Source organism: Halichoeres trimaculatus, unplaced genomic scaffold (genome assembly GCF_033239565.1).
Source record: "Halichoeres trimaculatus isolate MK-OKI-2021-1 unplaced genomic scaffold, fHalTri1.1 fHalTri1_scaffold_21, whole genome shotgun sequence".
NCBI lineage: Eukaryota > Metazoa > Chordata > Actinopteri > Labriformes > Labridae > Halichoeres > Halichoeres trimaculatus.
The window spans coordinates 4,749,803-4,766,695 of record NW_027437199.1 but is presented as its reverse complement, the minus strand read 5'-3'; the positions used below and the strand labels follow the sequence as shown (position 1 = coordinate 4,766,695).

General features: G+C 40.1%; 1 protein-coding gene across 1 annotated transcript; it reads right to left on the bottom strand.

The window, feature by feature from the left end:
• Positions 1–4,616: 4,616 nt before the first annotated feature.
• Positions 4,617–14,468, bottom strand: avpr1ab (arginine vasopressin receptor 1Ab). The gene is made up of 2 exons (XM_074698683.1): positions 13,284–14,468; positions 4,617–7,941 (listed from the first exon to the last, which is right to left on the bottom strand). The coding sequence occupies exons 1-2, from the start codon at positions 14,239–14,241 to the stop codon at positions 7,667–7,669; spliced, it is 1,233 nt and encodes a 410-aa protein (XP_074554784.1). The 5' UTR covers positions 14,242–14,468; the 3' UTR covers positions 4,617–7,666.
• Between the last annotated feature and the right edge of the window lie 2,425 nt (positions 14,469–16,893).

Genomic DNA, 16,893 nt, shown 5'->3' with positions numbered 1-16,893 from the left:
CCCCTTTTTTCCCTACAAAATTGTGCATGCATTTTATTTCTTAGACTACCTTAGTGCATAATATGAAAGAATGAATGAAGACATTATTTAGCTAGGACATCAAAGATGAAACGGATGCACTGTATAAGTGTTTTAGCAACCATGCTAGTTGTCAACACCTGTCCAGCTAACTTTTTATAGAACTTTATTATCATTGTAACAAGTCGACAAAATCGAAGTCACAGCAGCAATCAAGAAAACAAAAGTAAGAAAGTGCAAAAAGATCCATGATAAAATAGATGCTGACAGCTTGTCCATCATTGTCCAGTCAGCCAGCCTCCACCTCCACAGGGTCCAGGACTGAGCTTCTTCAGCAGTCTGTTCAGTCTCTGTCTCCTGGATCCTGTCTGCTCACAGCAGGTGAAGCTCTTCCAATGTGGCGTTGGTGTCTGATGTTAGCTGACGATACTACTCTGCCTTCTGGTATTCCCTCTGTTGCTGGGTTAGCACGGCTAGCTCGTCCATCTCATTGGAGATAGATCTTACATTCCCAATAATGATGGATGGAAGATCAGGTCCATGTCGTCACTTCTTAGCTCACACCTGAGAACCAGCACATCGTTCTCACCTCCTTGTGAGAAGACATCAGGCCTTGCACCAGTTAGCATTGACATGCTACAGGCTACTAACAGCTGATTTCACATGTAAACAATGCAGCCATGGTTACATGTAGGTTCTCCAGACAAACACAGGAGCAAAAATAGTAAAAATATCACTGAAGACAAAACCAGTTTGGTGTCCATGACCAACAAATGAGCCATACAAGGTAATGATTCACTCCAAATACGAAGATGACGAAAAAGAGATGAAAAAAATTACAAGATACAAGAGAGCACCAACAGGGCGGCGCTTAGCAACTAACCCTACAAACAAACAAACAAACCCTATTGTTTTTTTGTTTTTTTTTTTCATATTCTTAACTCTAAATTTGAATTAGCTTACCCAAAGCTAAACCAACACATCAAGAGATTACAAATGTTACCTGGATGTTTATGTGTAGAAAGTGACCAAGTCCCTGGGGTCCTCAACATAATGTGGCGTAATGTAAAGACAGCAGACATCAGAGTCTGAGTACATGTAATTTTTAACCTGTACATGTTTGAGTCTGCCATATTGTTTGTTTACATTTATTTGTGGAAGCTAAACAGTAATCCCTCACATGTGCTACTTCTTTCGTTGTGATAGTAGATAAGAGTTGTTTTTGCTTGTACCCACATTGCTGTGGACCCTGTAAAGATTAAAGGCCCCTTGGTAACTACCCATTTGCCCAAGTGGTTAATCCAGCCTTGATCGTGGGAGAGTACAGAGGCAGTCAGGTTGTGTCGTACCACAAAAAGCTTTAGCAGGCTTGTCTCGTCCTTCCACCCAGTGGGAATAAAGCTTGATTGATATCAATCTGTTACTTGTACAAAACCATCGAAATAAAAATCCTCCACAAATACAAGCATTCAAACATTTCCTCCAGCAGCAGATGCACTGATTTACAATGAGCCCAAAGGCCACCATCTGTATTCCTCCAAGCAGCTCGAGTGTGTTTATCCCCGGGGTCTGAGGTCTGCGATAGGGAAACCGCTTCCTGAAAACACAACACACAACATGTAAACAGTGGAAGTGCTCCATTTGCACATACGTGACATTTAGAGAGGGTTTGTCTGGTGGTTTGTACCCTTCAAATACGATCTGAGGGACTTGGAGAGGTTTAACGAAAGTGACGTAAAGAGTCGTCCTGGCAGTCTTGGATGTTTTCCAGTACGTTCCAAAAAGTGATTTATATTCCTTTGTCAGCAGGTGGGAACAAACTTGATGTAAAGAATGAGGATGTGATTTCTCTGATAGACGCACAGCCTGGAAAGCAAATGGAAGAAAAGGAGTCACAGAGATGTGTAGTAAGATAGAGGCCATTAAATCCTCATCACAGGACGGGACTCCACCCTCCACCCTGGTAATGATGAAAGCAGCTCCCATCGTAAAGCCGCGTTCATCTACACTTCCTGTCCTTAACAATACACTTCCCTTTCCTTATTTCCTGCATTACGTTCTTTGATAAAACTGTTTCCCAGTAGACAATGTGATTGATAGTGAGCTGAAAAGAAAGCAGTGCCAGCTGAGTGGGTGAATTTGATTATCAATCATTCTTGTGGAATTCGGTATCTGGAGGCAGAGAGGCAGCAAGTCCAGGTCAGGAGGGTTGAATTGAATCCATGTGGTTTCAATGATTATTGATACGTACGTCAGCTGTTTTACGTCAACCCTGGTGTTACCTGATTCAGACTTGATTCCCCTGAGGTACCTGTCCAGAAAACCATGTTTGAAAGGAGGGTTAGGAGAGGGCACGGAGAACTTGTTCAACTTTTCAGAGCTACTTTAAGTCAAACATGAGTTTCTTCTGAAGCTTTTTTGAAAATCTGGTTAAAATATTTCCAACATTTCCGTGAATTAATTGCTTGTAATGAAAATGTTCCCCAAGGTGACGTTGCCGGTGTTGTGGCTGTTTTTGAAAGCACTCTGCCTCTCCAGTTTGCTGACTATAAAACATTATGGATTAGCTGTTATTAGTCTTCGCTGATTGAATAATGGCAAAAAAAAATCAAGGCTACCCTCCAGCTTCTAACACAACCTCAGAATATACACTGCATTACTCCAAACACCCACATCTCTGACTTCAGGCATTTCTGAATCAAATTATTCAAGCTAGCGCAGGAAGAAAACTGTGCTCTTTCATCACCAACATTCAGGTTCAGAGAAGGGTTCAACCAGCCTCCAGGCCCTTACTTTTCTCTAAAGAATCAGTCAGGACTCAAAACATGGAACGGATGATTGCAACGCTGACAGCTTTCTTATTTTCTGTTTCATTCCAGACATATCAAAGCCGGACCTTCAAAGCTGTCAAAACCTGGTGCAGAAACGAACGAGGTGAATCATAGATCTGCAGATCACGGCACAACCTACGCTGGCATCCTCCTCCTACATGGTTCTGTTTTTTTTAATAGAGGTAAGATATTTAAATCTATGGAGACTGACTTCATCTTTCATTTCTGCGCACCCTATATTCTGGAATTTACGGTAAATATTACCCCAGCTTGCTAACATCCTTTGATACTAATGGTGATACAGTGGGGAAAATAATAATGAATGCGTCACCTTTTTTCTCATCACATTTATTTCCAAAGCTGCAATTCAAACAAAATTTCTACCAGGCATTGGTATTAACTCAAATAATCCACACATGAAAAGAAATCACAACGTTCAGGTCTATAAATAATGATTATGTGGAATTAAGTACCATAACACAGGAAAAAAGTATTGAACACACCATGGAAAGGCTGAATACTTTGGCAAGGAAATGCACCATACCACCTGAAATCTGTCAGTAATAATTACTTGAACTTCCAATTAGTGCAAACCAACATCAGCTGGGCTAGAGCAAATTGATGGGTTGTTTTTTCACCAAGCAGAAGAAGAAGAAGCACCACCTTACCATCAACAGGCCACGCACAGGAGCTCCTTGAAGATTTCTGACCAGGGAGTCAGAAAGATAGTCAGAAGAGTACTCAACGAGCCAAGGACCACCTTGAAAGTGCTCCAGAAAGACTTGGAGGCAGCAGGTACAATTGTTACAGAGAAAACAATAGGCAATGCACTCCACCGCCATGTCCTCTATGGACGCTCAGCCCGTAAGTCTCCATTCCTCCATTCTTTTCCAAGAAAAGGCATGTTGAAGCTGGTTTAAAGTTTGCTGAACAGCATTTTGACAAGCCTGTAGAATACTGGAAGTATGTTGTCTGGCCAGATGAGACCAAAATTGAACTTCATCATTAGTTAAAACAAACAAGAAGCTTCTGGAAGCTGTCATTGCTAACAAAGGCTTCTCCACTAAGTATTAGATGAGTCTCAGTTAGCGTGTTCAATACTTTTTCCTGTGTTATCGTACTTAATTCACCATAATCATTATTTATGGACCTGAACGTTGTGATTTCTTTCATGTGTGGATTATTTGAGTTAATACCAATGTCTGGTAGAAATTTTGTTTGAATTGCATCTTTGGAAATAAATGTGATGAAATAAAAGTTGACACGTTCATTACTTATTTTCCCCTCTGTATGTGTGTCATCTTGGTTAGCACGCTGCTAACTTACATCTGACCTGGTGTACAGCTAAGTTTTGCATATAAGGAAGAAAGTGCTGGAAAAAGTCACTGTTGGAAGAAAAACTTAATGGTGGCATTAAAGAAAAAATAAAGAAGTCATCAGAGTGTGCAGGATTCATCCTCTGGGGAACAAGAACAACTTTGAAAAATCCATTTGATATTTGTTCAGCTACTTCACTTTCTCAGCTTAAAAACATTAGACTCCCTGGACAGGTCACCGCTCTCAAATTTTACTTTCGCTAAAAGCTGTTTTTGTTTTTTTCTCTGAGGTTGAAAGCAGCTGAGTCACTCCGTTACATAAGAGATGGGACGTGATTTTTCAGATGAAAACAGGGAGATACAAACAACCTGGAGCAGAAACAGCAGCACAGCATATGGAGGGGACACAGGACATAAATCATTTATTTACAATTTACAACAAAATACATGTTTGAACAACAGATTGGAGTACGTTATAGACAAACACTTCTCTACAGCAGCAGCGATGACTCAAACTTAAAGAAATTTAACAGGTTGAGCTTGAAGCATCACAGGGTTAACACTCACATTATTCATCCATGTCTGCATCTGTATCTTTTGTTTTTATATAATATCATTTGCTGCGTCTGATACTGAATTTACAATAACAAAACATTTACAAAAGCTTAAAGTAGATTTACCAGAAGTTGTTAAGTGCTGTACAAAACATTTACAGTTTGAAACCACAAACATGACTTAAAGCTGGCGCAAATTAACACCTCACCTTTTACATACATCGATAGATAAAGCAGTATTTATAGTCTCTGTTTTCTGGGACAGTGTTAGTTTTTGGATCCATGGTTGGAAAAAGAAACAGAATACTGTCACATTTTTTGTTGTTCTGACATTTTTACCTTGAGGTAACTGATTAATAAACAAGCAAATCCCTATCAGATCAGCTGGTAGTATAAGTAGTCATTAGTACCTTCAAAAACTGCTGTGACTATGATTTGAAATATACATGTCTGTGTTTACAGTGCTGTAGATTTACAGTGGAATATTTACATAGTTTGATGCATGAACGCAGCATTAACTGTATGTACATAAGTATGGAAAACACACCTCCATTAGCTCCCATTGTACAAGAATAACAAAGCAAAACACGTGTAACAGATGATCAACAGATGTCTGGCTTGAATTGACGTTACTAAAACTCGTTGAACCCACAGATGAAATGTCAGGTCGGCTCAGATTTACAGCAGAACAGAGTCAAGTGAACTCAGTGTTATAAAAGCTCATGAAATTTCTCACAAATTATGAACATTTTGGTTTAAATCAGCATCATAAGAACCAACTTTACAGACAGAAAAAATTATTTTATGTTTGTTTTGGTTTTATAGTTCAATCCTCGTTACACCTGTTTGTATTGAAGTGATTGGGACTAAGGCCTATACTGCTGCCAGCCACCAGGGGGAGCTCTAGATTCTTTAGCTTCACTATCATGGAGATTTTCATACAGTATAGTCTGCTTTAAAATAACGTTTAAGTGGTCACAAGTGTAATAGCTTATTTGGGCTTTAATTGTGTTTCATGGTAAAATGGCACCCCGTTGAGGCTACTCTTGGTATTACAGGATAAAAAGTAGAATTAAATCAACACAGTTTAAACAAAATCAGGGTCCATATTGAGAATATTAAACTTTGCCTAGGCGAGCCTTTAGCGTCATCACTGGTCTGTCAATTAGCTGAGCTCGGCCTCTGATTGGTCAAACTTATAATTATCGTAACTTCTAAACTGCTGAGTTATAAACATTCATCCTCCGTACAGTGTGTTCACCATCAAAGGAATAAACAAATAAGAAAATATTCCAACTGTAATCATTTTTTTACACCCGGCTGAAAACGTCTTACTTCTGCTATAAAGATCAGCTGGATTGAGTTGTTGTGAATGGAGTTTCCGGTACTTTCAAACCCAGCCTCTAGTGGACTTTTGAAGAACTGCAGTTTTTAGAACTTCATATTTTTTATTTTCATGTACTTCATGTTTTTAAACTGGTGGTTGCTTTTTGCTGTCGCACGATATTTGGACTGTAATTGTGTTTCATGGTTTGGTTGCCCCCTCTAGTGGCTACACAGAGTATTACCAGAAAATAACTATTGAGAATACTAAACTCAACCTAGCATCTGTGGAGGTAGAGTGAAAGAGGCCAGCCTTTAGCGTCTTCTCTGGTCTTTCAATCAGCTGGGCTCGGCCTCTGATTGGTCAAACTCATAACTGTTGTAACTTCTAAACTGTTGAGTTATAAACATTCATCCTCTGTACAGTGTGCGCATGAGAAAAAAAAACAGAAAAGGAAAATATTCCAACTGCAACCATTTTTTTTTTACACCAGGCTGTAAACGTCTTTATTTCTGCTGTAAAGATCAGCTGGATTGAGTTGTTGTGAATGGGGTTTCTGGTACTTCCAGACCCAGCCTCTAGTGGACGTTTGAAGAACTGCGGTTTTAAGAACTTTATATTTTACATATTTATGTGCTTCATGGTTGCTATTTGGTGTCACACCTTATTTGGACTGTGATTGTGTTTTATGGTTTGGTGGCCCCCTCTAGTGGCTATATGGAGTATTACCAGATAATGAACCTAATCCAGTCAATACAGTTCAACATTTTATAAAGTCTTCTGTCACATTTTATCACAGCAGCTGCTTCTTTTTTACTTTACCAAGTATTTTTTTGAGGTAAACCTTTACAAACTGTAACAAACTAACAAAGCTGAGTAGTTTTTTCCCTCTGCGTTAAAGTCGTAGATGCTAAAATGAGGTAATGTCGTCCTTCTGTAGAGTCTCCTGCTGGTTTCATTAGAGGAACAAAAGACCTTATCAGGAAACAGTGTTTCAGTGTTGACTTCATGAGATCTCAGACATGTTTAAAAATGAATTAAGGAAGCAAGTGGCAGCAACAGAGTTGAAAGATTAAAGATTAGACCCTCTTCATACCGCACATTTTATGATTTTTATCTGCCGACTGTCGTCACCAGCTGACCCAGACTGGAACCCGTCCAACTGAGCCAGACATGAGCAGATCCGGTCTGACCCTTCCAGCGCCACAGTTTATGTGAATAAATACTTACATGTTGAGGAATGAGAGCCAGTAGTTTCCTGATGTGGCACATAATGAATCCCATTGTTGACAGATGCTCATTTTCATCTATTTATCATAAATCTGATGAGTTAAATTACAGCACAGATCGTAATCAAGGCCATCACGCTAATGGCTGCAGTTAGTTACAGTGACTGGATTTTTTTGGACTCTGTCCGCCACAGCAGACTGGAAAGAGTTATTAAAAGTCTTCATTTTAAAGGTCATGTGAACACAAACAAACCAACACCAAAAGTTGAAGTGGAGTAAAATTTCCCGGCCTCAATCCGAGCAAAGCAAACAAAGTGTAGGTGTGACTGTGCCCTCAAAGAAGATCATACCATCCTTCTGTGTCCTCTCAGATAAAAAGAAACCTGTCAGTCGGTCACGATGCAGACGGGCAGGTCTTAGGGGTGGGATTGAGGTCTCTGAACGGCTCAGAGAGACGAGGCCCCTGCAGGCGGGACAGCAGCGTGGTTTGCCGGATGCTGCTGTCAGAGTCCCGGTGCGTGAACTTGTTTCTGAGAGGGCGGCAGCACGGCAGGCTGCTGGCAAAGTCCGAGAGGAGGTGTCCGCTGAATATCATGTAGATCCACGGGTTGCAGCAGCTGTTGAGGCTGGCGAGCAGGGCGGAGAGCGTCACGGCCGCATTTTCAGAGTCTGCGGAGGAAACGAAAACAGAGATTTATCAGGCACGCTCTGAGACGTCAACAGCTAATCTGAGGTGTTTACTTTTTCCTCTTTGGGGAGTTTCTCTGTGTGTTGGAGTTACTGACCCAGTGCCTGTTACATGTTTATTCAGACCCACTTTAAAGCTCTGAGTGTATCTCTAGATTTATATTTTAGATTTATGCACTGAAGATTTTATCTTGTTTAAAAAACAAGCTGGGCAACAGATGGACCATCCCATGGGCCAAACACTTTGACTCTTCTTGCAGAAGTATAGAAAAGATAAACTGTAAAACAGCCAAAACCCATGACAAGAAAATGGGATGGTTCTTATTAGGGCAGGGACAATATGCCACTCTGATGATTCAATTCTATAACGACATTTAATTTAAATTGCGATTCTTCGATATTTCCGATTTTTGCGATTTTGAGTTTGCTTTTTTAACACCAGACCATGTGAAAAAGCTAAATTATGATGGTAATGTCGACAGACTATATCAGGAGCCATATTTTTCCATAAAACGCACATTACGTGAGTCAGAGAGAAACATTTCGCCCTCTGCTGGTGAAAAGTGGTAACTTTTTTCCAAGTTAATTTCATGTAATTACATTTTAATATTTTTTTCTCTTATATTTTTATTATTAATTCTATTCGGGGAGGTATCTTAGCTAAGCTCTCTTTAACTTTTTTCACCTCTTCAGCACTTTCTTGCATTTTTTTCTTATCCATACTGTTTCTAATTTATGGTGCAAATAAATAAAATAAAATAAAATCCAATTTTTAAACAAAGACTGCAATGAAGAATTTTAATTTGGAAATATGGCCAAACAAGAAAATCCCAATATTACTATTTTTCATTTTTTTCTCCCACCCCTAGTTCTTATGCTAACGTCAGTTGTTAACATATTTGTCTGATTTGGTGACAAATATTAAAAAAAACAAGCCAAACTGAAATAAAAAAAAAAGAGCCACCCTTGTTTTCAGAAAGTCTTTCCGATACAAGGACTACAAAACAAGGGTTTAAAGTGATAATTAGCATAATTAGCAAAAGCAATAGGTTTCAGTCCAAGTTTTTCTCTTTTTAAAGATATTTTATAAAATTTTGTCAAACAGAAATAGTGAACTATGGTGAAAAACTCCAAAACTAAAGCACTTAAGTTGTGTCTCCATTCAGTATCAGAATCCTTTAAGAAACCTGTCATGTCAGAGGAAGTCCTGTTACTAAAGCTCTGTCAAATGCATAGCTCTCTGAAAGTCATTGCACGTAGATTAAAATAAAAGCTGTTGGACTTTCACAAAGTAACGAAAAAAACACTTTTTAAAGTTCAATACTTGGTTTCAACTGAACGGTAAGGCACAAAACATGCATCCTTCGCAGGAAGCTGCCTTTGTAGGACCCTTTTTTTTTATACCTCCACCGAGGAGCTTATGTTTTGAGAGAGTTTGTCTGTCTGTGAACAACATAACTCAAAAACTAATGAACACATCTTGATGAAATTTTCAGGAAATGTTCAAAATGGGATAAGGAAGAAGTGATTAAATTTTGGAGGTGATCCAGATCACCGTCTGGATAAAGGACTTATTTAAAGGATTCTTTATCATTGTGAGATAGGGACGTTTTCACCATATGTGTATATAACTCCACCATAAATGGTCGGATTGCTTTGCAAAACAATACAAGACAAGGTCACCATAATTTCTGACAGATGTAAAAGTACGATCCAGATCCTGGCAATATTCTGGATACTAAGATCTGGAATATGAAATATGTACTGGGTCATCATAATTTTCAACACTGTCAGGAAACAAATTATCGTACAAACCTGCAACTAACACCAAATTGTTGCAGACAGTCTGCTGAAAGGGAGTATAACATTGGACAAGGGCGAACTTTATGGGGCGCAACCTGGACCGCAAGGCCATCTGCACAAAACTTCACTAAGAGTCGTTTGGCGTCAGTTTTAACAAAATGGTATTATAAAGTCAAGAGTCTTGAAACTTGTTCGTTAAGTTTTCGAGCTGCTCAGCTAACCACCCGATGGAGGAATTATTTTTATCACCAAAACAAATTGGACACTCTGAACGAATTAGAGTTTGGCTTGAATCTTGAGCTGTCTAAACCTTAGCCCAAAGAAATACTGTGTTTTAAAGAGAATGTTCAATGAAATCAGCGTCTGACGTTTGTCTCTTCTTCATCCTTGCCTGACTTTGCTTCTGTGACCTGACAGTTTTCTGCTGCCTTTCTGAAGCATTTAGTGACTTAGATTTTGAAAATGCAATAAGTAAAGACCAGACTTTCTTATATCAGTTTGGCCTTCACGGTGCCCACGGCTAATAACAGAAACATCCATCACAGGCTGCGCCCTTGGGACACGACACTCTTTCAGCCTCGACCTATTTCACTGAGCACATCGATAACTGCCCATTACCTGATGATGACGATGTCTTAAGAGTTGTTCTGTAACATGACCTTTCAGGTTGAGTTTTCAGTTACTTAACTTTTTCAAGCCTTGGACAGCAAACTTTGAAAAGACATTGATAAATCCTTAACTTGTAAGCGTTGGGGTTGGGGAGTTGGGGATCAGGAACGCACACTGAGAGACTGGTTGAATTTTAATTCCTCTGATACTTTCTGACATCCTCTCTTCATTTTTGGATGAAAGCTACCAGCTCTGCATTTCAAAGCGATCATTTTGGACGGATTTGAATCCACCGAGAACGAGAGCTCGGTATTCCTCTGAATGTGTATTCCTGTCAGGTTCAGAGAGCGTCTGGCGCCAGCACTTGGACTCTCATGGGCTTGAAACTGTCTTTGGAAGATAAATTGAAATTCTTCAGGTGGGTGAGCGACTCTTTCAGGATGACTGAGGTTGATTTAAACTGACTTTGAGGCTGCGGCGTAATTAGCATATCTTTATCTCCACAACATAAAACTCCCACGACACTGACTCCTCATTTATCTATTGAGCAATTTGGCCACATGGATCGTTACAACTTTCATTTCCCAGTTCAGCTCTGTAAACTCTACAGAACATTTCACTTTGTCAAGCACTTCCAGTCACAGCAGTTGTGTTTTATGATGAAATGATGATCATATTTGGTGAATATTATTCAGTGGATGGGTTTCTACGATGTCTCTCAGGAGGAATTGACGAATAGAGGAAATGAATTGGCAAAACTTTGGTAATGATGCAACTTTCTCAGAGCAACAACTTCTGATCTGGTTTTACAAGAAGTCTCTAGAAACTAACGTCATTCCCATCAGTCTTAGATGGAGTTTGTGTCTTTTCCTGGATTAGCAAATGCTAATGCTTTGATAGTTAGCTGGTAGAAGTTGGTACAAGAAGTCAAGAAGTTTGGAAGGTGATTGATGTTTTTGTTTGAGGTGATTATTTCCAGATTTTCAGTTTAACATGTAAAAAGTCTAAATTCAAAACCTACACCCATCTTTAGCCGATACAGAGCTTGGTTTTAAACATGAGCATCGATACGACCCATAGCTACTGATACTTTAAGGCAGTGACCTCTAGTGGCTGATATAATAATAACATCATGTCACGTTTTTTTTCTGACGCCGGTATCTCTCTTAAGTGAAACCTCTATAAGAGCAAATAATAACCTTTTTTCCCTAGATTCCCCGGTTAGGTCAGGTCCTGTTGCTGCAATGATTAAATTCTGCTGACTCAGCCTTTTTACAAAGTGATGGCAAGGATTTGTGATGAGTCATGCGTTTGTTTTTTTGGTTAAAGCACAGTGAGATTGAAAGAACCATTGGCGTATGAAGGCAGGTATAGGTAAATATAGATAACAGGCACTGCTTTGACCACAGGGGGCGCCAAAATAACATAGACAGAGTATCTCAGTGAAGCCTCAACTGTCATTCACAAAATAGCTTTTCATGTATAAATTAAAGGTCAGACATCTAAATTCACCCAAACTGAAAGGATTTGAACTACATGATATGTCTAGTTAACTTTTTTTTGCATCTTTTTTTTTTTTTGTAAAAATGTCAGACATTTGAGCTTTTCTGTAACGTAGGGAAGTTGATTTATTTGAAAATTGCTTTGTGGATACAACCTGGGCATAATATTTGAGCGATTTATGTACGATACTTTTTTTTTGTTTGTTTGTTTTTTTTGATATCCTGAAGTGTTCAGTCTTAAAATGAAGAAAAAAAAAAATTATAATAATGATAATAATAAAAATAATGATAATAGTAATAGTAAAATAAATAAAAAAATAAATCAAATTAAATTAATACATAATAACAATATTAATAATAACAATAATAATGGTAGTAATAATAAAATAAATAAATAAATAAATAAAAGTAAATAAATACATAATAATAATAATAACAATATAATAATAATAATAATAATAATAATAATGATAAAAATATAAATGATAATAATGAAAAAAAGCAGTAAATAGAAAGATAAATTGATGAATATATATAAAAAACAATAATGAAAAATAAAATATCATAAAAATATGAAACTATAGATGTAATGAATAAAGGAGATTTAAAGAATGGAATGCAGGCACTTATTTTGCAGGGAAAATTTGTGGATATAACAGGTCAAATCTCCTCTATGGCGCCCCCCTTGTGGACAAGGTTATTCAGCTTATCCAAATTTGATGTTATCTTGGGTTCTCTGGTGAAAAATTATATTGTCCCACATTATTTAGTGTGAATTTTGCCAGAGGAGTCTTTTTTCATGGGTCACCTATCATGTGATGGATAAAATGACTTCAGAAGTGACTAAATGAAAACATGTGTGTTTAGTTTAATCTGTTTAACATCCAGTTAAAAATTCCTTACAGGAGCTTTAACTTGTTTCAGAACAGACTTTCTTTTTCATTGAAGACTAAAATTTAACAGAAGGTTACGTAAAAAAAAAACCTGCTGCACACCTTCCAATCCATACTGACATATTGTAGCTGCCTTAATACAGATATATCCTAATATGTCTTACTTGTGTCTTTCTAATTTGATGAACTGAACTCAATCAGCTGCTTTGGCCTGGGAAAATAAATCCCCCATTATGTCTTTGTGCTCAGATGTGGATTACAGTAATATGAAATCCTAATCCACCTCACAGGGTTCGAGTTTGAGTTTAAAACCTTTTCCTAATGTTTGCTCTTTCCTCTTGACTGTCTGAGTCTACAAATGAGTCAGCAGTTTAGGAGCAGAGGTGGAGGAAAGCTGAAGGGCTTAAGTGCTGTATCAAAGCTGTGTGTGAATGTTCTTTTGTTATGGTTTTGTGCCTGAATTGGCTCTTTACGCGCCGGGAACTGGTCTATGTGATCCAGTTTGTCAGACACCTACCGTCCCAGGAGAAGTTCTCATCCCACACTGACCACATCTGCACGGTGAAGAAAGGCGCCCAGCACACGATGTAAGCCAGCACAATGACAAAGGTCATCTTCACCGTGCGTAATTTGGCGCGTGAGATGGTGCCGACGCTGCTCACTGAGTTCCTGCCCAGGATCCCGGACTTGTTCGCCTCCGCCACGGCGCTCACGCTCATGCTCTTCCTCCGGGTTTTATATTTGAGGTTCTTCCAGATGGTGTGGCAGATGAGTCCGTAACAGAACACGAGCACTGCCACAGGCACGAGGAAGATTCCGAGTGTGATCCAGGTGATGTACGCGCGCAGCCCCCACGGCTCCACGAAGTGTCCCCAGCAGTCGTAGACAGACGAGCCGGGGTGCACCTCGCTCAGGGAGAAGATGAAGTACTGCGGGGTGCTGAGGACCAGGCTGCACAGCCACGTGGAGCCGATCATGATGTGCGCGCGCTGGGTCGGGTGCTGGAGCGTCTGCAGCGGGTGGCAGATGGCGATGTATCGGTCCAGAGTCATCATCACCATCATGTAGGTGGAGGCGAACATGCCCAGGACCTGCAGGTGCTTCACGATCCGGCACAGAGAGTCCGGGCCGTTGAAGCGGAAGGTGATCTCCCAGCAGAGCTGCGGCAGCACCTGGAAGAAAGCGACCACCAGGTCCGCGAGGCTCAGGTGCTTCATGAACAGGTGCATGCGCGACAGTTTCCGCCTGGTCCTGTACATGGCGAGCAGCACGCTCACGTTCCCCACCACGGCCGCGAGGAAAGCCAGGCTCAGGACGGTGATCTCGATTTTTGCCACCTCCTCGTTCCGTCCGAACGGGTCGGTGCCGTTTTTTCTCACGCTCATGTTTCGGGAATGGAGCTGCTGCGTTGAGTTGAACTCCTCGGTGCAGTTTCTGCCCGTGATGTTGCAGGAGTTTTCCCAGGGGAACAGCATCGTAGCCGCTTTTCCTCCGGGCGCACGGAGGTGGCTGTGCGTAACCGGAGACTGTGGCTCTGAGACTCCCAGATTACTCCAACATGAACAAAAACATCACTGAATTCAACACTGATGCGCCAAAAGGGAAAAGGAACCGGGGATAAATCATAAATAAACAAATCCACACTCGTTCCTCCTGTGGTGACGCACGGCAGCTCCTGGTTTAGATCTGAGCTGCACTGCTGCAGATCCGCGACTTTTAAAGGCTCCTGCCCCCCCAAACCAAAGACCCCCCCCCCCCCCCCCCACTCCTCACCCTTCTAACTCACACACATCCACTCACTCAATCTCTCTTCCTCCACCCACCCACTCAACAGCCCTGGAGATAAAGTGCAGCCTGCAGCGAGAAATCTGCAGAGTGGAGGGGAGAAAGCAGATAAACCTGATGGGTGATGGATGTTGGGGAGAACTGAACCCAAAATTTCAATTAAAGCTGAAAATGTAATTTGCGCAGTGCAAAGTGAGGGAACAAGTGCAAAAAGTGGAGAGGAAATGAAAAAGATAACAGAATGATAATTAATCTCCTTTGTCAGGATTTGACTCCTCATTTTCATCTCTACATCCAAAGATAATCATCACTTCGATTCTGATCCAACAATTACAAGACTGTTAATTTGAATGTCCAAAAACAGAAATTTTATCTTTTTGTTTTATTTTAATAAGAGTAGAAAGCAAATAACCACGTCAGTAGTTATGTAACAAACAAAAAGTGGAAATGTCGTCTCATTAGAGGCTCAAACTGCTGAATTCCTGGTATCCTTGATTGAGTTTGTGTCTCCGCTCCAGAATGATTAATTGAGATGATCAACTGGTATTATTTTTGCACGATTACACGCAGGAAAATTCCAGGAAAACGTCTCATTAACATCAAATTAGCACCGGCTAATCCCCTCTGACTGTTGACTCAGCCCTCCATTTGCTCTGACCACGCATGCTGTGTGTGTGCGTCTTGTTTGTATGTGCAGGGTTGGTTAGGGATTGGTGTTAGTGAGCCCGTGCAGCATTAATGTGTTTATGTGGCGATAACCTGATAACCCCCTCCAGACACAGCTTGTTTTTTCAGCACTGAGCGAGAAAAACGACAGTAAGAGAAAATGGAGGAAACACTCCTGCAGGCACAAACATGAAGAATGAAAGTTGAAGCTTTTCTACAAAGTCTATAAAAAGTTTTTCTATCAGCATAAACCGGCAGCTGATGTCCTGTCCCCAAACAGATTACCATATAGATGAAGAATCAGCTTTTCCTTTTCATCCACTTCAGAAAGTTCCCTATATTCCAAACAACCTTTACAGAAAATAATTAGTTATACATAAAGAAGATACAGCTTATTAGCTCAGCGCCCTGTTGGTTGTGGCTGCCTGTTGAGGCAGCTCTCTTTTCTTTGTCCGTTTCTTGTAAATTTTTCATCTCTTTTTCGTCATCTCTGCATACTTTTCGTGGTTCATTTGTTGGTTGTGGTCACCAAACTGGTTTTGTCTTCAGTGATATTTTTACTACTTTTTCTCCTGTGTTTGTCTGGAGATCCTACATGTAACCATGGCTGCATTGTTTACATGTGAAATCAGCTGTCAGCAGCCTGTAGCATGTTAATGCTAACTGGTGCTAGGCCGGATGTTCCCCCACAAGTGAGGAAAGGAGATGAGGACGACATGCTGGTTCTCAGGTGTGAGCTAAGAAGTGACGGCATGGACCTGTCCTTCCATCCATCGTTATTGGGAACGTAAAATCTATCTCCAATAAGATGGACGAGCTAGCTGTGCTAACCCAGCAACAGAGGGAATACCAGAAGGCAGAGTAGCATCATGCTATTCACAGACATGGCTAACGGAGCTAACACCAGACACCAACACCACATGTGAAGAGCTTCACCTGCTGTGAGCAGACAGGATCCAGGAGACAGAGACTGAACAGACTGCTGAAGAAGCTCAGTCCTGGACCCTGTGGAGGTGGAGGCTGGCTGACTGGACAATGATGGACAAGCTGTCAGCATCTATTTTCTTATGGAGCTTTTTGCACTTTCTATACACTTTCTTACTTTTGCTTTCTTGATTGCTGCTGTGACTCCTCCTGAATTTCCCTTCAGGGATAAAAAAAAGAATTTTCTGTTCTACTCTACTCTAATCTAATGTGTTATCTTATTTTTAGCTTTAAGAGTCAGTCATTTTTTATCATTATAACTATATTTATCAGGTTCAAATCCAGACGACTTTATTTAATTAATCCCCAAAGGGTAATTCAGTTTGTAGTTACCCTGCCTTGAATCCATCATCTAGAACAGGACAAACAAATGCAAGCATACACAGCCTCATATAAGATCTAATTCACATTCACCTAACAGTGCCACAGCAGTAGACACAATAAATAAAATAAATACAACGTTTTATTTACAACTCTTCTGTATCTGTTTGATAACATTCTGTTATTAAACGCTAAAGTTGACCTCCTATAACTTTCATTGTTGCTGCACTCCTATTGTGTTGTGGAATTTCATTCATGTTTTTCGTTGGTGTTGTGTTTTTTTTTCTTTGCAAAACATTTTTCATTTGCAGGTCATCTGACATCTTCCAACCCACTGTACTATGGTAACCAGGTTTATTGCAACAACAGAC

Coding starts and splice junctions, on each gene's coding strand:
- avpr1ab (XM_074698683.1), bottom strand. CDS start 14,241: ATGCTGTTCCCCTGGGAAAACTCCTGCAACATCACGGGCAGAAACTGC. Junction 7,942..13,283: donor TGAGAACTTCTCCTGGGACG/GTAGGTGTCTGA, acceptor TTTCCTCCGCAG/ACTCTGAAAATGCGGCCGTG.